Genomic DNA, 24,513 nt, shown 5'->3' on the forward strand with positions numbered 1-24,513 from the left:
AAGGTATCCGTGGGCCAGACTCTTAAGCTTGGCTGTCCTCAGAAACTGAGAATGTAGCTGTGGAAGCAGAGGCAAGATGAGTTGTGACTGTTTGAATTCCCCTTTGGAACAGAAAAGGCAAAGTCTGTCCCAGCTAACACTCTTCAGAAACAATAGACTGTTGTCAGTAGCCCCTTGAAAGTGACTCCTCCCGGCTGGCTGAAAATAAATTGGAAAGATTTCATAGAATTGTAGGACTGGAAGGGACCTTGAGAGGTCTTCCAGTTCAGTCCCCTACACTCAAGGCAGGACTAAGTATTATCTAGACCAGCCCTGACAGGTGTTTGTCTAACCTGCTCTTAACTAGGGTGACCAGATAGCAACTGTGAAAAAACGGGACGGGAGGGTAATAGGTGCCTATATAAGAAAAAGTCCCGAAAAACGCAACTGTCCCTGTAAAAATGGGACATCTGGTCACCCTACTCTTAACAGTCTCTAATGATGGAGATTCCACAACTGCCCTAGGCAATTTATTCCAGTGCTTAATTACCCTGACCGGAAGTTTTCCCTAATGTCCAACCTAAACCTCCCTTGCTGCAATTTAAGCCTATTGCTTCTTGTCCTATCCTCGGAGGATAAGGAAAACAATTTTTCTCCGTCCTTCTTGTAACAGCCTTTTATGTATTTGAAAACTGTTATGTCCCCATTCAGTCTTCTCTTCTCCAGACTAAACAAACCCAGTTTTTTCAATCTTCCCTCATAAGTCATGTTTTCTAGACCTTTAATCATTTTTGTTGCTCTTCTCTGGACTTTCTCCAATTTGTCCACATCTTTGCTGAAATGTGGCGCCCAGAACAGGACGCGATACTCCAGCTGAGGCCGTATCAGTGCAGAGTAGAGCAGAAGAATTACTACTTATGTCTTGCTTACAACACTTGTGCTAATATATTCCAGAATGTTTGCTTTTTTTTTTTTGCAATAGTGTTACGCTGTTGATTCATATTTAGCTTTTGATCCACTATGACCCCACATCCTTTTCCACAGTACTCCTTCCTAGGCAGTCATTTGCCATTTTGTATGTGTGCAACTGATTGTTCCTTCCTAAATGGAGTACTTTGCATTCGTCCTTTATTGAATTTCATCCTGTTTACTTCAGACCATTTCTCCAGTTTGTCCAGATCATTTTGAATTTTAATCCTATCCTCCAAAGTACTTGAAACCCCTCCCAGCTTGGTACTGTCCGCAAACTTTATAAGTGTACTCTCCATGCCATTATTTAAATTATTGATGAAGATATCGAACAAAACCAGACCCAGAACTGATCCCTGCGGGACCTCACTCAGTATGTCCTTCCAGCTTCACTGTGAACCACTGATAACTATTCTCAGGGAACGGTTTTCCAACCAGTTATACACACACCTTATAGTAGCTCTATCTAGGTTGTATTTCCCTAGTTTGTTTATGAGAAGGTCATGAAAGACAGTATCAAAAGTCTTACTAAAATCAAGATATACCACATCTAGCGCTTTCCCCCTGTCCACAGTGCTTGTTACTTTGTCAAAGAAAGATATTAGGTTAGTTTGACGTGATTTGTTCTTGACAAGTCTATGCTGACTGTTACTTATCAATTTAATTATCTTCTAGATATTTGCAAATTGATTGCTTAATTATTTGCTCCATTAACTTTCTGGGTACTGAAGCGAAGCTCACTGATCTGTAATTCCTCAGGTTGTCTTTATTCCCCTTGTTATAGACTGGCCCTGTATTTGCCCTTTTCCAGTCCTCTGGAATCTCACCAGTCTTCTGTGACTTTTCGAAGATAATGGCTAAGGGCTCAGATATCTCCTCAGTCAGCTCCTTAGATATTCTAGGATGTATTTCATCATTTGGATGGGAGTAAGATTGTGATGTTGATGTGAAAAGGTCCTGACAGAACAACATGCACACTTTGTACTTTCTGTAGGCTGAGCTCATTGCCTACCACAGGAGCTCCTTGAATTCTTCCATTTCCCCTCCCACCACAATATCCTTATGTTCCACCCTCCCATTCTGCTCCATTTCAGGAACTCCCTAAAACTCCCCCCAATTTCACCTTCCCCATACCATTGTCCCCCATACACAGCACCTGGCACAGGGGGAAAATCTCTGTTCCAACCTCTGCCATAAGCCTGGGGTGCTGTGTCCTTCCATTCCCTCTACCCCCTCCCCCCATAGCAGAGTCCTCCGTTCCCCTGCCCAGCAGGGGTTTTGTGTGTCTCCCCCTTCCCAACAGGGCTCTGTGTCCCCATTGTCCCCCATTATACCCCTCCACAGTAGGGACTTTGTATTCCTCTCCATTTCCCCCTTTTCCCCACCAATGTCTCCTGTTCTCCCCTCACCGGGGTTCTATGTGCTCCCCTCAGTCCTTTCCCCCCACAATTACTACTTATTTTCTTTGTGTCTGGGAGATCCCTTGAATGATTTATCAGCATATTAAACTCTATTGGGAGTATGACCCAGGACTGAGATGGGGGTTATTATGTTCGAGCATGTTAGGGGCTGCCATCAACCAGTTCTTTGATTTGTAGACAGTTGTGACCTGATTGAAGTGCTGGGTTGGCTAACCAGATGCTAGGGGCTCTGTGTGCTCCCCATTTCTTCCTTCCAGTTTTCCAAATTTCACCAAAATTAATAGAGTAGTAAGCAGTGTCTTATTTATTACTGATTATATAAATCACTGGCAACTGACTATTGCCTTGTTCTCAATTTAGCTGTAGTCAACAAAAGTACTTTAGTCTGTGTTGGTTAAAAATATTCTCCTTTTTTGTCCTTAATTTGCTAGGAACAGTCATTTTTAGTAAGAAGTCAACCACCTTATTAAAATCTAGCATCAAAAATAGACTGGAGAAACCCTGGAAGCAAATACTATTTTTAGCTGCTCTCTCTATTCCCTGCAGTTACCCACCAGATTCTGACTGCACAGCCTACGCACACCTGCTTAGTTATTCTAGACAGATCCTCCTTGTGACCCTTTTTTCCCTGAACACCTGAATGCAGAAAACACTCAGCTGATTAAAGATTAATACCACTGCAAAGCGTGATAGCTGCCTTTTGTCTGAGTGCTTTTGGGAAGGAGAAGAATATAGAATGACAGACAACTTGCAATCAGTATTTCTATTACATGAGCATTTCTGTGGAAAACTTTGCTGCAAGGTCCCCCTAGCATTTCCTGCTCTTAAACTGGTGCTATGAGAAGCAGGGTTCTAAAGTGCAATACCTTTCTTCTCCCCAACCCCTCCAGCAAGTGTGTGTGTGTGTGTGGGGGGGGGGGGCATTGGGATGTAGACATCAAGCAGTATAGGCTATGTCATAACTGTTGGGGACACTGGGCACTACACTAGGTAACTCGGGAGGGTGGAAGACCACGAGTGTCGAGGAAGCCCTCCTGCTCTTGGCCTGAATAAACCAAGGTCCCTTTGCTTCTTGAACCCTCTGTGATCCTGCATAACTCTGAGGAAGCTAGCACACAAACAGGTGTGTACATGGCTCACCAGCCAAGGCCAGCTTCGGCCTGGGAAACAGATAGAGAAGGCAGAAATGTTTAGCAAAAACTGGTAACAAATAGGACCAAATAAGGCAAGGCTCAGGCAACGCTACTGAGGAAAAACACAACTGGCTGCTTTAGCTAATTGGCTACGGTATTGTATGGGGCAACAGGTGATTGGTTGCATAAGCTTGTGTAGTGAAGTAGGCAAAGGTATAAAATGTATACTGGAATCTGCTGCACTGCTGCAGGACTTGAGACAGCTCAGTCTCCCTGCGCCCTATTTGGAGCTCCAAATAAATCTCTCTGCTTCTCCACCCCGTTGTGGTCATTGGTGCGACGCACACTGGGCAACGAACCCAGCTGTTGCTTGCCTTGGGCACTCTGTGCTGGCAACATAACTATATAATAAATTTCTTCTCCCCCAGCAAGTGGGAATATAGACATCAACCAGTATAGGCTTTGTCATGGCTATACAATACATTTCTTCTCCCCCAACAAGTGGGGGGACAGGGATATAGTCTATGCGGCTTGATATAGTCTATGTGATGCACCCTGCTCAGTAGCATAACTTTTTGGCCACTGATTAAAATTGCATTGACTAAGGAAGTGAAAAGGCTCAGTTCAATGAGGTTGCCATTTTGTTGGAATACAGAAAACTAAAATACTGGATCAGACCAATGGTCAGTCTATTATGACATCCTGACTCCTGCACCGGAACAGAACTGTGTTGTATCTAGTCTACATCTCTGACTGTTGTCCATACCAGATGCTTCAAAGCAAAATATGAACCTTTATTTGGTGGTTATGCTGCCTCATAGGGCTAAAGAAAAGTGGAAGGGATGGCCCCCCTACGTTAATTGGTCATTCACTTTTGCAATGATCTCCCTTTATATTAAAGTGGCTTCTGAGAATGTGCTGTCACGGCACTGAGTAGCGATATCCCTGAATCTGACACACCCATTGCACCATTGTACATGGAGGAGATATAATATTGCAAAGGAATGCTGAGCTGACTGAAGAGTCATAACCAGGCACTATGGTGATTCTGCCTGCCCGTGCCTTCAATTCTATGTACTTGGGCAGTTCACCCATAATAGACGATAAGCAGAGCTGTGTACAGCAGAAGAATGCATCTTGTGATGCTAAAGATCTGTGAATGGAAGAATCTGATGCACGAATTGAAATCATGCACACCCCACCATCTCAAAAGACTTGTATACAGCAGGCTTTAAAAAGAGGAGAGAGAGCAGGGCGAAAAAAAAATCTGGACTCTCTGACACATTTGTAAAAATTGATGGCCAGTTACCCAGAAGCTGATGAGGGTTTTTACAGGATAAAAAATGGCAACCTAGAAGAGTCTAAAAATAATACAGCGTGCTGCAGACTTGTCTGGTTCAGCTACACCACTGGAATACAAACTAGTAAAGCTAGTGTTTCTGAAGTTCCAGGGAAATCTCTGTCAAAAGATATAGCGTGTCTTTCTTGCGGTTGCTAAACAGAACAGCAAGGGCTCCTTGCATTTACTTCACTTAGCCATTACTAATTTGCAAAACTCTTTCTCGGTGGAAAACTTCCCAAATTTTCCTATAGGAAAGAAACTACCATAAAGCCTCCTTAAATCTTTCAGCTACGATTGATTAGATGCATTTTATTCTCCCTGGAACAGCACAGAGAGATAGAGGAAGTGCCTGCGGGCGCTGTATGGGCATCCATCAGCCCGCTGCGTTCAGCAACCTCCGTCCCCTTCCCCTCCCTTCCCTCAGCAGCACATGGACTAGCCAATGTTCTTGTCACAGACGCAGCTCACCCTTCTATGGCTCAGTCACATCCAATCACCATTCACCCAGATGAGTCCTGTTGCTCACAGGGATCACCACATTCATGTCAGCACGGAGCCCGAGCACATGAATGGTGCCGTGCTCGATTCATAAAAGTGGCAATGGTCAATTCAGGATGTACTGTTTGTTTCCATTTATTAATGGAACTAAAATCGAGGAAAATTATTGCTTTTGATCAATGCACAGGCAACCTCACAGCACGTTTTAACAGAAGGTTTAAAAACAAAAGCATCTTGTGTCATAATAAATAAAATCTGAATTAATGACAGGGAAAACCCTAGTCACAAATACATCAAAGTCAATGGGGACACTGTGGCCTGATTGCTTGATGTGTATGTTTCGTAAACTGAAGAACATGATAATATTGTAAAGATACAGCTAATGTAAATAAAAGTGGGGACGTTATGCATAGAGGCGCCTATAGCAGAGAACAGGGCTGACTGCAGAGAGAGCATTTCTCGGATGCTTTTTCCACAGGGAAGCACTGGGGTGTGTGGGAGGGGGGGTGCGCGCGCATAAAGGTGGGCTTTGGACACGTTTGTTTTTGCAGACGCTGAGGTGAACGGGCTTAACCCTTTGACAGTAAGGGTTAAGATTGCTCCAAAAGGCTTTACACAACATGTGCACCAGGCACTCCCTACAAAACTGGTTCAGGCCCCACACAATGTCTCTCGCACTCACGTGGCAGTGCCACAGGACTGCAACCACACATGAGGTAACAATGGATGAGGACGGATACAATAAAATAGCAGAGGGGAGAAACGTGCTTTTAGGGGAAGGAGCCTGACACTTTTAAACACCTGGGTATCTTAGCTATCGGGTTAGGGAGCAAGAGAGCCATTTCGTGTCCCTCCCACATTCTGCCTGCTTTGCCCCACTCTGGCAGCACAAAGCTGGTGGAATAAATGCCTCCTTTGTTAGCAGAGTTGGGATGCCTTTGGCACAGAGGACGTTCCCAGGTGGTGCAGAACTATTGAAGGGATGATGTCAGGGGACGAGGGCATGGCCAGAGCACCATTGGGCTCTAGGAATGATGGAATTGCCCCATGAGGTGTTATCATCAGATGCCAAAACTTAGAGACTGGGCTAAGTTTCTCCGGGTCCTGAACTGGCCCTAGGGTGCCCCGAGGTTTGTGGGAGGGGGACCCATCAAGGTGATATAAAATCATTTTTGTTTTCTCCTCAGCTGCACTGAGTGCAGCTTGGCTACTTGGTGAGCACAGCCTGGAGAACAATAGAAAACACAGTTGTATGCAAGGGTTCTGTATCGTCTCCTGCCTTCATCGTCCCAGCCCACAGTTAGTAGTGGTGTAGTCCTAAATCTGAAAGTACAAGAATTCTAACAGAAAAAAAAATTGGGGACACCTTGCCACACCCCCAGGGGAGGACAGGGGTTCTGACTCGCCCCCACCCAAAGTAAGCAATTGGAACAACTGGGTTTATGCAATGTTTTTGTGTATAAAAATGTCAAGTGAAATCTTGTAATGTTCTGAACTCCACGGTCATTATAAGATAGATATACAGACTGTGGTTATGAATGTTTAGAGACTAGTAGGCTCATGACCTGTACTACATTTTAAAGTACTGCTTACAGCGGGGAGGGGCTATTCCCAAAGCAGATGTTTACACAAAATAAGTTGTATCCATGTATTGTCCAGCCAGAAGGCGACAAAGGAGGAACATTAAAGATAATGGAAAAGAAAACCCAAATCTTGAAAAACTAAGAAAAGAGGGAGGTGTGTTCCCCCCCCCCCCCACTGAGTGGCCATGGCCATGTCACATCATGCCAGGAGAAAGAAGAAAGGAAAAATAAAGAGCAAAAACATCAAAACAGGTGGGGGTGCCAGGTCTGGTGTTTTCTTTCTTATCCAGAAGCGGGGCCAGCAGCAGCTAAGCGGGGTGCTGCTCAGGAAAACACTGGCTCTCTTGTAGGACAAACACAAACCGCCCAGGCTCCCGCAGAGCACCTCACAGATCACACCAGGGACCAGCCTGACTCTCGCGGTGGCGCATTTACCCCCTGCAGGCTTCCTCCCCAGCTCATCGCTCCTGCACCAGGAGGGAAGTCCTCCACCTCCTCCCAGCCCGACTCTTCCAGACCAGGAGCCCCTGCAGGCAGCCCTCCCCCGCCGCCTTCTAGTCCCAGCGGCAACGCCGCTGCTCCGCTGAGCTCGCCGTGACCCGCCCGGTGGGATCCGCCCGCTGACTCCTAGCCGCAGCGAGCCGCGTACGCCGCAGCACGGACTGTAGTACCCGCCTTGGCCGACAGGGCGGTTCTCGCCAAGTCCCAGCCACTGTGTCGCGTGGGTGGCGCCCGCCATGGGCCGGTCTCCTGGAACACAGGCCCCAGCATGGTTTGGCGTAACGCTGCGACAGGGGCTGCCACGAGCGGCTGCTGCCTGCCGGTCCACCGAGGTGCTGTCATGCAACAGGCTGGCGTTGGCAAGCGGCACAAGCCCCAAGGGCATGAGCCAAGCAAACCATAGCTAGGACCGAGCTGGGATTTTCCTGCTGTCCCCCTGAATGCCGTCCCGTGCGGCACTGTGAAAACCAACCAATCAATCCAGCCAGCAACAGCATAGAAAAGCGCAAAGCAGGTGAGGTGAACTGAATCCAGCCCATGCATTTCAGAAGAGTGTTTCTGACAGCACCCTGCTGTAGTGGGGTTAATGCAGGGAGTGGGGCAAAGAGCTAGAGTGCGGTTGGGGGAGGGCGGGGGCAAGCAAATATGGCCAGCCTCTGCCCTCTGCTTTAATCAGAGGGGACAGAGGGGACCAGCTTCATTAGTGGTGTAAGTGCATGCAATTTCCATTGACTTCAGTACAGATGTGCCCACTTATGCCAAGGCTGAATTCAGCCTTGTGTGTTTTGGTCTTCTGCTTCTGAACAAACTGATGCATTGCATGCTGGTACCGGAGTCCCTGTGGCATACCACTCTGGATTAAAGAAGAGGATGCCTGCAGTCTGCACTGTTTTCTGTAAACTAAAGCTGCCATTAGGCTTCTGGAAAATTGCCAGAGCATCCTTAGGCTAGTACTTTTTCTTATTTCCAAGGAATCCACTAAGGCAATTCTGGTCTGCAAATTTGATAAAACATAAACTCTTGTGCCCCACACCTGCTCAAGTCCTTCCATCAAGGAAGCATCAATGCGATAATTTAAAATAGCAAACTATCCAGACATGGGCTAAACATCACTGACTGTTTTCTTGGGTTTTGTAGCATCCCATGTTCATGGAGATTTTAAAGCTTCTTGGGGCAGCTTCTCATCATATGTCTGTGGTATCCAGCACTTGGTTAATCGTAAATAAATAACAATAATCATTCTTTCAAAATCCTCATCCTTTGAACCTCATCCCAACAGATGTCTGTGCTCTGACACCTGCTAACTTTTAGCAATCCCCTCCCCCCACTTTAGGATGTTAGGAGGGGAGCCCTTTGCCCTATGATTCAGAGCTTGTTCCACCCTCAATCCAGGTCTGTTTATCTCACTCCACAGTTGAAAGAGCTCTCAAACTTAAAAAAAAAAATTATGTTTTCTATTATGACCTCTTGTGACTTCAGATACATTACTGGCCCTCTCAGCCACAATCCCTTTTCCTCCTTTGTGTGTCAAATCCCCTGTGGCTCGCATACATATCCATTTGGTTTTATCCATTTAAAACAATTTTTGTAAAATGTAAAACCCTCTTTTGAAATTTCAGTTAGGTTTTAATTATGTCACATTGTCTCCTGATCTTATTTGTGGTGGAGGGAGGAAGGATCTGTCCATCTGAGTTTTCATATGAGACCCATCACTGTGCTGTTGGAATGTTTAGAAATGACATGTGGATACCATGGTAATGGACAGATTTCTAATCTCTCCAGTCTAGGCATTGCCTATTGCTATGGTTTCTGAGCACCTAGGCAGGCGGTTTAAGTAGAATGATGATGTTAATTGGCAGTGCACCTGGCTGAGAATCCAGGAAGGGATCCATTGGCCACGATCAATCTCTTACTTCATCAGGAGCGCTCATTGCTCTGTCTCGCTCTTAACACACTCCCATTGATGTTTCAGTTTTAAATTCACAATGAGATTTAATTTAATTGTTTTTGGCCCAATCCAGGCTTTTCACTCTTGCCTTAAGTCTGACTGCTCCCACTAAGATGGACACCAGGACTTCCTACCCGACGGAAATAAACAATGTACATTATACATCTTCGCACAGCCATCTCCACTCCCGTGCATCCAACATCCAGCTGCCTCATGATTCATTTCCCTCTTCAGTGTAGGTGGAGTAGCTGAATACAGCAGTACTGCAGTCAAAGACCCAGTCTCACCACCTAGGGAAAGCAGCTTCCCTGCACTATACCACCTGAAGGAAGCAGCACAGCCTGCAGCAAAATCCTAAACTGGAGTGGTTGGCTTGGGCCAGGCTTGGGAGAAGAGAGCAGCAGCACATGATGATCAGATGGATGTAGAAGCTGCCCCCAGCCATCAAAAAGGCAACAATGAGGGTTCCGTGCACTGCTCTTGCCTGTGGATACCTCCCCTGAAGCTCCCATTGGCTGGGAACGGGGAACCGCGGCCAATGGGAGCTTTGGGTGTGGAATCCACAGGCAAGGGCAGCGCACGGAGCTCTCTGCCCCCTCCCCACCCCAAGGGCCGCAGGGATATGGTGCCAGCCGCTTCCCGGAGCAGAGCCGTGCAGTGCTAGGCCAGGGCCGGCAGGGAGCTGGCCCTGGTGCGCACCGCTGCCACCCCGGAGCTGCTCCAGGTAAGCGGCGCCGGGCTGCAGCCCGAATCCCTCCTGCACCCCCCCCAACTCCCTGCCCTGAGCCCCCTGCCTGCACCCCAACCCCCTGTCACATCCTGCACCCCACCCCCCTGCCCTGAGCCCCCTGCCACACCCCACACCCCTCCTGCACCCCAACCCCCTCCCGCACTCTGCACCCCCTTGCACCCCAACCCCCTGCCCTGAGCCCCCTCGTACACCCTGCACCCCTCCTCTGCCCCAACCCTTTGCCCTGAGCCCCTTCCTGCACATCGCACCCCCTCCCACACCCCACACTCCCTCTCGCACCCCAACCCCCTGCCCCAGCCCTACCTTCATGGCCCTGCATGCAATTTCCCCACCCAGATGTGGCCCTTGGGCCAAAAAGTTTGCCCACCCCTGATCTAAGTATAAGACAAGAGACTAACAGATGGATACCGAAAGACAGATGAGGGTGTACAAGGAAATAATGAGGCAATATTGATCAGCATGAGAGGCTGTGGTCTCGGCACACCAGTGGCCTAACCACTGTCAAGTTTTTTGTAGGTATCATAGTATCTTTTTCTGTTTGCGCACAATGCTTAGTGAGGTGCACCAGCTTTGTGTGTGGGATCATATGCACCAGACTCTCCAGTGTGTATTACAGTCTGTTTCTTACTTACAGCTGAAGGAGTTACTCCTTTTGCTCTAGTGAGAGGGGCGTGAGCTTTTAATGCTGAACATCACCCAATCTGAGCCCCAGATACCATATGAATGATTGTGGCCATATTTATAACACTGGTACCTTGTGGAAAATAAACAACATGATGGAACACAACATTGAGCCAGAATGTTATCACAGTACACTGTAATGTTATCACCTGGTTACACAACTCAGTTACATCTTATCAGAACATCTGCATGCCACAGGCCTCTGACCTCATGTCAAAGATGTCATTGCATTGCGATGTCATCACCCCCTTATGTAACACGATGTCAGGACGTGATCCTCCTAATGGTGAGCCTTAACTTGATAGTGTACCACAGAACTTGGAAATGATTCTGTAGCTGTAGGGTCCCCTGTGGAGCTAGAGCTATGTGGGCAGGTGGCACCAATGGTGTCTCCCTAACCCTTGACCTGGGCAACACCAACCACACCATCCTCTCCACAGCTAGGACCAGCAGTGCCCCCCGAACCCCACCACCCCACCCCCAATCGATGCCCCAATCCCCCACCAGCCATGCCCCTGAGTCCTCCCCAGCCATGCCCCCAATCCCCACCAGTCATGCCCCCCAATCCCACCATCAGCCATTGCCCCCAATCCCCACCTCCACCACCAACCGTGCCCTTGATCCCCAGCCCCATCACCATTCCTGACACCACCATCAACCACCCCCAATCCCTACCACCAGCCATGTCCCCATCCCTGCTGCCACCACCACCAGCCATGCCTAGGGTTGTAGGTTGCCAACTTTCTATTGGCACAAAATTGAACACCTTAGCCACACCCCTTCCCCAAGGCACCCCCTCCTCCCTGCTCACTACATTCCCTCTCCCTCGGTGACTTACTCTCCCCCAACCTCACTCACTTTCCCTGGGAGTGGGTGACGGCTCTAAATGGGGGTGTAGGCTCTGGGGTAGGGCCAGAAATGAGGGGTTTCAGGGTGCGGGACGGGGCTCTGGGCTGGGGCAAGGAATTGGGATGCAGGAGGGGAGGTGAGGGCTCCGGCTGGAGATATGGGCTCTGGGGTTTAGGACAGGGCTCTGGGTTTGGGGGGGCTTAGGGCTGGGGTCAAGGTCGGGCAGCTCCCAGTCAGTGAGGCTAAGGCAGGCTGGCTGCCTGACCTGGGGCACCACGCTGCACCCTGGAAGCAGCCAGCAGGTCTGGCTCCTAGGCAAGTGGGAGGCTCCACAGCACACTGCTCTCACCCGACCAATGGGAGTGTGGAGTCGGTGCTTGGGGCGGGGCCAGCGAGCGACCACCTCGCCTAGGTGCTGGACCTGCTAGTAGGGACTTTCAACGGCCCAGTCCTTGGTGCTGACCAGAGCCGCCAGGGTCCCTTTTCAACGGAGTGTTCTGGTCGAAAGTCAGACACCTGGTCACCCTGTAGAGTTGCCACTTTCGGCTGGACGTATTCCTGGAGATTTAATCACATGCCATAATCTTTAATTCCTGGGGACTCGGCAACCCTGTACCCCTATCATAGAATATCAAAGTTGGAAGGGACCTCAGGAGATCATCTAGTCCAACCCCCTGCTCAAAGCAGGACCACGCCCCAATTTTTGCCCCCAGATCCCTCAGTGGCCCCCTCACGGATTGAACTCACACCCCTGGGTTTAGCAGCCCATTGCTCACACCACTGAGCTATCCCGCCCCTCTGATCTCCGCTGGCCCCAGCCGTGTCCCCCAACTCTTGCGCCATACAGAATTGCTGCCAGACAGCGACACCCGGCGACGTCCAACCCAACCGCCGCCGGTTCCGGTGCGTCGGGGCCGCCTCCCGGCCCTGGAGTAGGCGCGGGCAGACGCAGAGCCACATGCGGCTTCTCCACGGGGCCAGCGAGGTACTCTTACTGCGCGTGCGCACCCACCCACGTCAGGTTGCAGACACAGGTGGCTGTGACAGTAGCTGCCATGCGCGGGGAATCTTCCCTCCCGCGCATGCGCTCTGAGCCCTGGCCCGGCGGCTGGGTAGTTAGCTCTGCGCCGGCAGCTGCTCCGAGCGCCGGCCCAGCGCCCCGGCCCTGCCGCTGGACGGGGCCGCTCGGTCTGACATGAGGCCGTGAGCCTGCGCCGCTGCTGGCTGAGGTGAGGCCAGGCCGGGGAGCGAGCTGGGGGCAGGGAGCCGGGCTGCTGGCTGGGGGCCGGGCCCTGGCGTTCCTGGCCGGGCGGGCGGGCGGCGGAGAGCGATGAGCCTCGCGGCCGCGCAGCCCCAGCTCCGGGGGCCTGCGCCTCTGCCGCCGGGAGGGACAAGGGGGAACGGGCGGGCTGGCCGAGCGGCTCAGGGAGGCAGCCAGCTCCAAGCCAGGCAGGAGGAGGCCTGTCACCGGGCGGGCGGGGACTGATGTGTCCAGCGGCCTGGCAGGGCAGGCGGGAGAACACGTTCAGGGTGTGCATCGCCAGCCGGAGGCGTTCAGCCCCTTGCTCCCTTACATTTCTGACAGGTATCAGAGTACCAGCCGTGTTAGTCTGTATCCGCCAAAAGAAAAGGAGGACTTGTGGCACCTTAGAGACTAAGCTTTGGTGGGCTACAGCCCACTTCATTGGGTGCATAGAATGGAACATATAGTAAGATATACACACACACACACACACACACACACTCGGATAAGTTGGAAGTTATCATACAAACTGTGAGAGGCTAATTAATTAAGATGAGCCATTATCAGCAGGAGAAAAGAACTTTTGTAGTGATAATCAAAATGGCCCATTTAGACAGTTGACAAGAAGGTGTGAGGATATTTAACTTATTGAAATAGATTCAATATGTGTAATTACCCAGCCACTCCCAGTCTCTATTCAAACCCAAGTTAATGGCATCTAGTTTGCATATTAATTCAAGCTTAGCAGTTTCTCCTTGGAGTCTGTTTTTGAAGCTTTTCTGTTGCAAAATTGCCACCTTTAAGTCTGTTACTGAGTGGCCAGAGAGGTTGAAGTGTTCTCCTAGCGGTTATTGAGTGTTATGATTCCTGATGTCAGATTTGTGTCCATTTATTCTTTTGCATAGAGACTGTCCGGTTTGGCCAGTGTACGTGGCAGAGGGGCATTGCTGGCACATGATGGCATATATCACATTGGTAGATGTGCAGGTGAACGAGCCCCTGATGGTGTGACTAGTGTGATTAGGTCCTACGATGGTGTCACTTGAATAAATATGTGGACAGAGTTGGCATCGGGCTTTGTTGTAAGGATAGGTTCCTGGGTTAGTGTTTTTGTTGAGTGGTGTGTGGTTGCTGGTGGGTATTTGCTTCAGGTTGGGGGGCTGTCTGTAAGCAAGGACTAGTGTGTCTCCCAAGATCTGTGAGAGTGAGGGATCATTTTTCAGGATAGGTTGTAAATCTTTGATGATGCGCTGGAGAGGTTTTAGTTGGGGGCTGAAGATGACAGCTCGTGGCATTCTGTTATTTTCTTTGTTGGGCCTGTCCTGTAGTAGGTGACTTTTGGGTACTCTTCTGGCTCTGTCAGTCTTTTTTTTCCACTTCAGCAGGTGGGTATTGTAGTTTTAAAAATGCTTGATAGAGACCTTGTAGGTGTTTGTCTCTGTCTGAGGGATTGGAGCAAATACGGTTGTATCGCAGAGCTTGGCTGTAGACAATGGATCTTGTGGTGTGCTGTATCTGTGACTGTGGGGAGAAACTGGGACTCGCATAAGGGGAGGATTCACTGTTCAGATGCTGTGCTCCTCTGAAAACTTGTACTGAAGTAAGGCACTTGTCTAGCCATAATTCCTATTATTTTAAAGATTTTTTTTCTTTTTTCTTATTACATGTGGGCGGACCCTAAACCACATCTCTTTTACCCTCTGTTGTTAATATGGATTGAAACTGATTTTAAATCTTGTGTTGGGAGGTGCACGAGAAATCACTGAGGGAGGGGACCTATCACCCACTTACTTTCAATTCTCCTGTTAGTGTTTCTCAGTACTGCTGAAGTGTCATTCCGCTCCCTCAACTTTTCTTGTATGGATGCATCTCTGTGTGGAGTCTTGAAGTGTGAAATGCTTTTGTGGAGAAGTTTGATTTTAACCAAGGCTTTCTGGGCTAACCAGGCTAGTGCTAGGCCTGTTCTTTGACAACTTGAGAGTGATAAGGGGTTCTAACCTAACAATTTTCTAAAATTGTAATCTGAGAATTCTCCAGAAACTCATTCCCACACTCAACTCAAGGTTCATAGTTTTTAGGAACATGGGAGGGAAATACGAAGCTGAATCAGACCAGAGGTCTGTCTAAACTAGTATCCATCTAGTAGAAACAAGTACCGCTTGCTTCAGAGGAAGATGGAAGCAACCCTGTAATGCCTAGGAAGTCTAGAGTTAGGGGAAATTCAATTAAAGGGTCTGTTCATGAATGGTTATGGGATAGCCTGTTGATAGGGGAAGCTTCTTCCTAATAATTGATATTTTATCCTTGATGCCCTGAAACAGAGAGGCTAATATTTTTTCTTAATTTTTTTCAATGGTTTCTAATGTAACTGTGTTAATTCTTATTATCCTATACATGTCTAATTCCTTTTTGAATACTTTTAAGTACTTTGCCTTTATCTGGTGGCAGTGAGTTCTAGAGATTAATTATGCAGTGTGTAAAAATGAATAAATAGTTCCTTGTCTGAGACTGAGGGAAAAAGCAGTCTTTCTCAGTGACTCAAGAGCCTGTCACAAATGTATGATATCTGTGATAAATCAGATGATTCCAGCGGGGGGAGTGAGGGAATAAGTTGACTAGAAGGCAGAAGAAACATAGAAGATCTTGGGCTATAATACTGACAGTAATACTGTGAAATTCCTGTTCTTTTCCTGGCTACACTATGACTTCAGTCTTTTATCTGCTGAGTGTTCATCAGTAGGCTGGCAAAACTATTTAATTGAAATCAGAATGTGAACCTAGTTTGACCTGAAGCATTAAAAGTTGAAAACTCCTTAAGTGGTGTATAAAACAGCACTTATGCAGCAGAGCAAGATATCACTTCAAGTTGCAAACAACCTCTGTCCCAACGTTCTCTGGTAAAAACTGTTGTTTTTGACATACTCTTCTATTTCTTCATGTTTGGTGGTGGTGGTTTGTTGTTGTTTGTATAATTTCTGTCTGGCTAACATTTGCCCATTAAATTTCTCTTTCAGTTCTCAAAAATGGCCCTCTACACTTTTCCACAAAAGGAAGAATATATGATTGTCAGCCATGCTCTAGTGGAGCAAAGCACTGATAACATGTTGCAAAAATTTGCTGCTGAACAGTTTACAAATTGGAGCCATGATCAGTTTCCTTATTGTGAGAAGTTTTGAGTTCTAGCTATGTTGGAACCCAAAAACCAAAACACCCTATATATGTAACAAACATAGTTTGGTTATGTGTCTCTCTCGAGTTGCTGTTCCTTCACCCTGAAGTTTACAAGTTGGCTTTGTTTAGTAACCAGAATTTTAAAAGCACAAAAACTAACCTACATGATCAGTCCTGGAAACTATCAGTCCCCAGCTACAGTTAATGTTTTTTATATTCATATTGTGCTTTTCATCCCAAAGTATTTCACAGGGATATACACATAGCACTACTGAAGTGCCTCTTCAGTGTTGGGAGAACACCAGCTGATGCTGCACTTGGGCGGAAGAGCACATTTGCCAAGAACACCAGGGCAATCACCTACTCTTACAAAAAGTACTTTAGTATCTTTCTAGTCCACACAGGGTGGACCGGTGATGTTTATACAGGATTACTGTAGACTTTTTTTTTTTTTTTTTTTTTTTTTACAACGCACCCTAGATTAGTGACTGCACCTTGATTGCGAGTCCTGTATGATACTCTTTATTTGCCCAAAGCTGGGTGTCAATGACACATACCCATTAATCAGAGTTGAATAAGGTTGAGTTTGGCATTGGACATTCCCCTGCTCCCTCAGTTTATATACTTAATGTAGATTTAACTGCCTTTCCTCAATCCTTGAGCACACAATACTAGGAAACGTACATTGGGAACACTCTGGGAGATGGACTGGGTGGGACCTATAGAATGACTTTTCCTATCTATCTGATTTTATTTTTTTCTAAAGCTCAGGCCCTTTTGTTATTCTGACATGATGGTTGCTAACAGTTTGGTTGAACTATTTTATAAGGATGTTGGTCTGTGGCCCCAGTATGCTTTTGTTGGTCCCAGCAAGTACCTGTTTCGTGTTGGTGCTTCCAAGTGTCATCCCTGAAACAGAGGGTAGCAAGCACCTGACATTCCAATGGAAGACATGAATATCTGAAGAATGTCAGTACAATCCTCTGAGGCAAAGGAGCCTTCCCAAAAGGGAGCTGAATATATTTCTGCCCTGCCGTTCCTGTTCTTTGTGATACCTGTGTCTCTTCTATCACACTTAAAATTGTCCCTGTTCTTACCTTGTGCATTTGTCTCCCCATCCTTTAGAGACACGAGGTAGAAGTGGCTAGTTCCATTATGTGTGCGTCAGCCAAATATAACACCCGGGGTCCAGCCCTCATCCCAAGAATGAAGACCAAGCACCGCATCTACTACATCACACTTTTTTCCATTGTCCTGCTTGGCCTTATAGCCACAGGTATGTTCCAGTTCTGGCCACACTCCATTGAGTCATCCAGTGACTGGACAGTGGAGAAGCGCAGTGTCCATGATGTGCCTCTAGTCAAGCTTCCTGCTGACAGCCCCATCCCAGAACGGGGAGACCTCAGCTGTAGGATGCACACCTGCTTTGATGTCTATCGCTGTGGCTTCAACCCCAAAAACAAGATCAAGGTCTATATCTATTCACTGAAGAAATATGTGGATGAGTATGGGATGCTGGTTAGCAACACTATCTCTCGGGAGTACAACGAGCTGCTGACTGCTATCTCTGACAGTGACTTCTACACAGATGATGTCAACCGGGCCTGCCTCTTTGTGCCGTCCATAGATGTGCTGAACCAGAACACGCTCCGCATCAAGGAAACTGCTCAAGCCTTGGCACAGTTATCCAGGTACCTACAGAAACCTTACTGTGTGAATCATAAAGTTAGAGCTGGAAAGGTTAAGGTTAGTGATGGGAAAAGTTCTGCAGTGAGCCCTGGTCAGAGCTGAGATCAGAATTTGGGAGAGTCTGGCATCCATATCTCAGGGAACAGCTGTCTAACTGGCTTTAATGATTTCTTCTCTTTAGGTGGGATCGAGGCACAAACCATCTGCTGTTCAACATGCTACCTGGGGGGCCACCTGACTACAACACAGCACTGGATGTTCCCAGAGATAGGTAGGCATCATGCTGCTTCTTTGAGTATGTTGGAGGGCGGTGTGTGTAGGATAAAATGTCTTTAAAGAGGAAATGGGGCTCAGAACTCTTGGTAGTCCCAATGCAAATGCTACAATTCCTGAGTCTTAAATAGGTGGAATATGCCTTACCCTGTTTTGATAGGAGATGGACTGTCTAGCTTCTTTAAGTTGAGAGGACAACTGTTTGCCCATGGCATTCTACAATGTTGCTCATCCTTACATTCACAGGGAGTGTGGCTCATGGTAATATTGCAGCTATCAATGCTCCATCTTGATCTGAGCTGCTAGGCTCCTCTGATCAAGGTGAAGCATTCTGTGCTTAGACCTGTAGCCTCCACAGGGTTCATCTTAGTGAAGATGAAGAATGACCAAGTGTGTTCCATTTAATTCAAATTAGGAGCCATTCTTGGGCTTCTCTCTAGCTGCCTCTGCTGGGCAAAGTTTGGCTGCTTCTGCTTTGTATTCAAAAGAAACAGTATTGCCATTCTAGCTGACTCAGCATTGAATGTGATGATTTTGACACCAGAACTTGATTTGTTGTGTGTGTGTGTGAGAGATTTCAGGAATTACACTGATCGAGTAATTTATCGCTGACTTTAATACTGTTGGTTTTCTCTATCCTTCTCTGGTTTGTGCATTTTGAAAATTACTGCCAGGAAATTAGTAGTTTTGAACTCTTATCTTAATTGTTAGTTGTAGGGTAGGTTCCTCTACAGGCATTCTGGGAAGGGGAAAAGAGGGAACAAGGGTATGAAGAACTTAGGTATAATAAAGAACAGACACTTTAGGAAGAAATATGGGAAAGGGAAGAAATTTCCAACTATATTAAGCTTAAAAAAGTAAATCTTTTTGCTTCACTGACCCACATGCAGTAGGCCTTACAAAACCAATACAGCGATTAGAGAGCAAGATGGACCTCTTCTGCCACATGATCAGCAAAATTCTGGCTAAAATATGATTACAGGATCTTTACTACCGATGATAGCATGAGAGGCAGAATGTGGCTGGATTTTTAGATCTTGGTTTGTTTGCAACATAGGCAACAGATTATCTTTTTATTCCAAAACAGAGTAGAATTTCTCTGCAGTGTTCAGTATACTTCTTGGAGTGACTTGACTGATCTTAAACTGTAGTTGCAGTCAGAAAAGGAAAAACCAAAATATGTTAGGTGCATTTGACACAAACTTGGCCTGAAGAGGGCAGTCAAGCATAATTCTTTTACAGTCAAAACTAGTTAAACATGTAACTTCTCTCTCACTCTCACACTCGAGTTCTCTTAAGTTCTATCATTTTGAGAGGTTTTCATTTCATTTGTATTCTGTTTAATGGAATGCTCTGTTTTGGTACATAATATATAATAGCAACGGTACCTATGAAAGGAATAGATCTGTTGAATTAATGCAATAGATTTACTATGTGCTTCACAACTTTGTTTTATTAACCTCTTTTGTATCAGGCATCCATTTGAAATTGACCTTGTGTGTCTTGGACTTCAAACACAGGAAATATATTATTTCAGTAGGTGTTTGTTTTAAGCATATGCCATACTACTGGGAGAAGTCAGGTAGTTCTGAATCCTCTGAGATCTATTAGTTACAGGGGGAACAGGATCAGACAAGAGTGAAAGAAACTGCTTTGTTGCAACAGAAAGTCATGAGTCCTATGTAACAAATCGTGACTCTCCATTTTGGTAAAACTTGCCATCAGTGACACATTTGTTTGTAGTCAGAATATCTTCAGAGAGCCTGAGTGGTAGGCGTTATTACACGAGGCTTTCACTTTTGAAGACCTCAGTTCAGATCTAACAAGACCAGCTGTACAGAGTTGAAGGTCAAGAATGAAGTGCATTAGTAGTCTCTGTAAGGCTCTAGGACTAGACTTCCTAGGAGTGCAGCAGGTCAACATTAAAGTATACATTGGTGCTGTCTGGGAAGCTTGCAAAGAGAGTCTACTTTATTTCTTTGGCATGTACCAACTCTGGTATGTGGCCCCAAAACAGTGCATTGTAAGGTTCATGAAATATGACAAATATGTTGTGTTGATTCAGTGCTGAACGTTAATCTGGGTAAAATAAGACCTTTTGCGCAGAGGAGAGTAGTGATGTCTTTTATGGTATTCCTGTAGCTGGAAAATTTTTACCTAGGTTACCTCACTAGTTTTTTGTTGTTGTTGTTAGAGCTTTAAAACCAATATCAGAATTTCCAGAAGGCAGCTTAAAAGCTTTTGATTTCATGACCTTGAAGATGGAAACATGGGTTGTCAGTACTAAGTAATGTGTTTTAATTGGTGCAGAAACTGCTTTGCTGACAGTGTTGTAGAATATGTAGTCTTCTAGCCTTAATGCCTGGAAAACAGACTCTCCTGAGAATTTTTTATCAGGTAATATAGTGGTTGCTATCATAGGGATGAAGAAAGTTTTCCATTAGCTGGGAGACAAGGCAATTCAGAACTTTTTCTTGGGGTAAACCTAAACCTAGTCTGTAGAAGGAAACCCTACCTAACAAGTCCCCAGGTAGCCTGCCTCCTTGCTGTTAGTTCTTGAATTAAGTGTTGAATTGGGCACTCATTAGGGATGTAAAAGTTTAACCGGTAAGCATCAGTCTTATCGGTTTCGGTTAACAATTAAACTCTGCAGCTGGTTGGAGCCCAGGACTCTACTGCTGCCCCAGGGCCTGGCAGTCGGGAGGGATTCTGGCAGCAGGGGGCTGTGTAAAACATGGGGGTGCTAAAGCACCTTCCGCACTCCTAGTTTCCCGGTTAAACGTTTAACCGATAAATTTTTAATCGGTTACACGGTGACTTTTTTAACGGCTATTTACATCCCAGCACTGATGTTTAGGAGGGTGGGTTTACAAGACTGGGGAGAGAACTGGTGATGCTCCAGAGTAAGTATGGGACATGAACAAGAAAACTTACAGCAGATGGGAATGTAGACAGTTTTTTATACTTTTTGAAGTGAAAAAAGCGATCAATGACTGGGAAGAGGTTAGGGTGGGGTGGAAGGGAGGAAAAAGAGAACATGTTCACTCATCTTTAGTTCAATGCAATTTAAAGACTACTTGTCTTCAGTACTCTAGAGGTTAATATCTTGATTCTCTTACTGCACTGCATGATGAAAATCTGAGTGGAGTTATTTAACTGGTATTGGTTCCTGTGGGTTTATTTTGGTAAAAGTCTGTGTGATGCACACCTGCTTTCTCAAGGCTGATGAAGTGCCGTCATGTCATGCACCGGATCCAATTAAAACACTCTGGTTGCAGTTTTCTCATTAAGGGATAAAAATAACCTGGGTGTAAAAACGCGAGAGGAGCAAGACATGAGCCAAATCCAATTTTTCATTCCTTGCCTTGCAATTGAATTAATGTGAATGAGACCAGGAACATGAAATTTGAAGGGTGGGAAATAGTCACAGCAACATTCGACACACAGTGACTAAAGGTGAGGCATTGCAATCCAAAATAAACACTCTGGCTTTGGAACCTGAATTCTCACTCAGAACCTTTTTAATTTTTCATCCTGTGCTCAAATAGCCTCTTTCTATGTAATATCTAATTAGCCAGTGCTGGTATGTTTGGGTTTGATTACCTATACAGAACTGCAAGTTCAAAATCTCTTGTATTTCTATAGCGCCTTTCGTCTTGAACTCAGAACTGTCAAAGCACTTCACAAACTAAATATATTTTGCTTTCATCACCACTGCAGTGCAGCGATATCTGGAGTAAAGGGTGGTAGCTTTTTAATAGCACAGAACAACTCCACGCTACTGTTTAGGACAGGCAGTGAAGCATCCTTTTGAAACTTCAAGGTTATTAAAGCAGTTATTTTATTGGAATCTGACCAGGACACCTTGCTCTGATGAAAAATAATAGTCTTTGAGAGTAATCTGCAAGCTTAGTTTTACATCAAACATGAAAGACAGCATCTCCAAACACCATGCTAAGGAATTAGTTTGGTGCTAATTCCAAGCAAGTGAGCTGTCAGGGTTCTTTCCCCACTCTGAACTCTAGGGTACAGATGTGGGGACCTGCATGAAAGACCCCCTAAGCTTATTCTTACCAGCTTAGGTTAAAAACTTACCCAGGGTACAAACTTTGCCTTATCCTTGAACAGTATGCTGCCACCACCAAGCGTTTTAAACAAAGAACAGGGAAAGAGACCACTTGGAGATGTCTTTCCCCCAAGCCCTACACACTCCCTTTCCTGAGGAGGCTTGAGAATAATATCCTAACCAATTGGTTACAAAATCATCAAAGACCCAAACCCCTGGATCTTGGAACAATAGAAAAATCAGTCAGGTTCTTAAAAGAAGGGTTTTATTTAAAAAAAAAAAAAAAAAAAAAGAGGTAAAAATCATCTCTGTAAAATCAGGATGGAAAATACTTTACAGGGTATTCAGAATCAAAACACAGAGGATCTCTCTCTGGGCAAAACCTTAAAGTTACAGAAAACAGGAATAAACCTCCCTCTTAACACAGGGAAAATTCACATAAAACAAAAGATAAACTAATCCGCCTTGCCTGTCTTACCTGTATTGGTTGCAATATTGGAGACTTGGATTAGGATGGGTTGGAGAAGATGGATTTCTGTCTGGCCTCTCTCAGTCCCAAGAGAGAACAAACACGTAAACAAAGAGCACAGAAAAAAGCCTCCTCCCCCCCCCCCCCCCCAAATTTGAAAGTATCTTGTCCCCTTATTGGTTCTTTGGGTCAGGTGCCAGCCAGGTTAGCTGAGCTTCTTAACCCTTTACAGGTAACAGGATGTTGCCTCTGGCCAGGAGGGATTTTATAGCACTGTGCACAGAAAGGTGGTTACCCTTCCCTTTATATTATGACAAGAGCCACCTCATGAATCATCAGTATTGCTTCCTGTTGCACCCTGGCATTTTTTGGGTGTCTCCCATTCAAGTACTGACAAGACGTATCCCTGCTTAGCTAGTGAACTCTGACAATACCCCAGCTTGAGGCAATATGGCTACTATCCATAATCATCTTAATCGTTCCAGACAATGAATGCTGCTCCTCAGGATTCTTTCAGTACTGCCTAGTACAGTGGTATGTCATGTTCTGCTTCTTTTCTCCAGAAAATGGGTGGAACTGGAATTGGAAAAATACATATTTTTCCACAATGTAAATTACTTTATACGGTAATTTGAGCAGACCCAGTATCCCTACGACAATTTCAAGCGTTCTGTAGTGAATGACTGGGTGTAATGAACTGTTCAGGAAGGCTGACTGAAAGAAGTTGAATCCAGGATTTCCTGAATTAGGGCAACGCATTCATTGTGCCACTTGGCCACTGGAGTGAAGTGGGGACTGAAAGGTGGTCTCTCTCTACTAGCATATTTCAAAGCTCAGTCAGGAATAGCAAATGTGTAATACACTAGAGTTCAAATTTCTGCTGGCAATATGAAAGATTCATTATTTTTTCTCCTACATGTTCTTTTCCAGTCCTTAAAGCTCTTCCCTTCTGTCTGTCAAAAGGTTGCCCTATACAGGAAAAGCCACAGATGGACTATCTGCATGACAGTCAAGGCATTCCCATTGGGAGGATACATTGTATCTTCATATATGTAGAGCCCTACACGGATACAAAATTTGTATCTGTATGTGATCCGCAGATATCCACAGGGCTCTAGATATAAAATTTGGATCTGCATCCATCCGCAAACATGGTCTGCAGATATCCATGGCTATAAAGCAGATATCTGCAGACTTTCAGGGCTCTATATATAGGGAAGTTTCCTAACCTATTTTTAAAAATCTTCAATGATGGGGATTCTACAGAAACTTGTCAGGAATGATCTAGGCATACTTGGTCCTCTCTCAACACAGGGGGCTGGACTAGATGACCTCTCGAGATCCTTTCCAGCCATACATTTCTATTGTTCTATGATAACCATCTTTTTTTACTCTTCTGTTTCTCAGTAGACAGTACTACAAGCTTCATCTGCTCTGAGGTTTGTTTCAGAGCATATGGTTTATCTTTTTGTCATTGTGTTTGCCATTTATATAATTTTCCTTAAGGTAAAATCTAAGTAAACTGACTATTTTATGTGGTGTATTCTGAAATACAATAGTTAACAATTCTATAGAGCCTTCGGTCCTGAAGAATCTTTGTGTTTTAAGAAATACAAAATCACTACACCTATATCTGAAATTCAGGTTGCCTCTAATGGTTCAGAGCAACATCAGACAAAAAGTAAGGCAGGAACTGAAGAGTTTGGTGTTGAGCTAAACTGATAGAAGGAATTTAGGATGTAATTCCTCAAACTGAAATGTAGCTATGACAACAGGATCATTAATGACTACAAGTGATCAGGACCATCTCATCCAAAATACACCACCTCTACCAGCACTGTGCCCCAAAATCCAGTGGAAACACTGGTTCAGTGAAGATTCAAAGAGAAGAGTACCACCTCTTGAATTATCAAAGCTATTCTGGGGCACCCAAACCAGGCTGGTCCT

General features: G+C 45.8%; 1 protein-coding gene across 2 annotated transcripts in view; it reads left to right on the top strand.

Annotated features, from left to right (window-relative positions):
- The first annotated feature begins 12,683 nt into the window (after positions 1-12,683).
- The window catches only part of EXT2 (exostosin glycosyltransferase 2), a 95,578-nt gene continuing 83,748 nt past the window's right edge, over positions 12,684-24,513 (top strand). Inside the window, exons 1-3 of one of the 2 annotated variants that reach the window (XM_037900094.2) lie at positions 12,684-12,884; positions 17,195-17,760; positions 17,940-18,029. In XM_037900094.2, coding sequence (XP_037756022.1) covers positions 17,225-17,760; positions 17,940-18,029 — 626 coding nt within the window. In that variant the 5' untranslated portion in view covers positions 12,684-12,884; positions 17,195-17,224. The remainder of the gene's footprint in view (positions 12,885-17,194; positions 17,761-17,939; positions 18,030-24,513) is intronic. The other variant, XM_043548416.1, reaches the window with a different exon arrangement.

The sequence above is a fragment of the Chelonia mydas genome, chromosome 6 (assembly GCF_015237465.2).
Source record: "Chelonia mydas isolate rCheMyd1 chromosome 6, rCheMyd1.pri.v2, whole genome shotgun sequence".
NCBI classification, from domain to species: Eukaryota; Metazoa; Chordata; order Testudines; family Cheloniidae; genus Chelonia; species Chelonia mydas.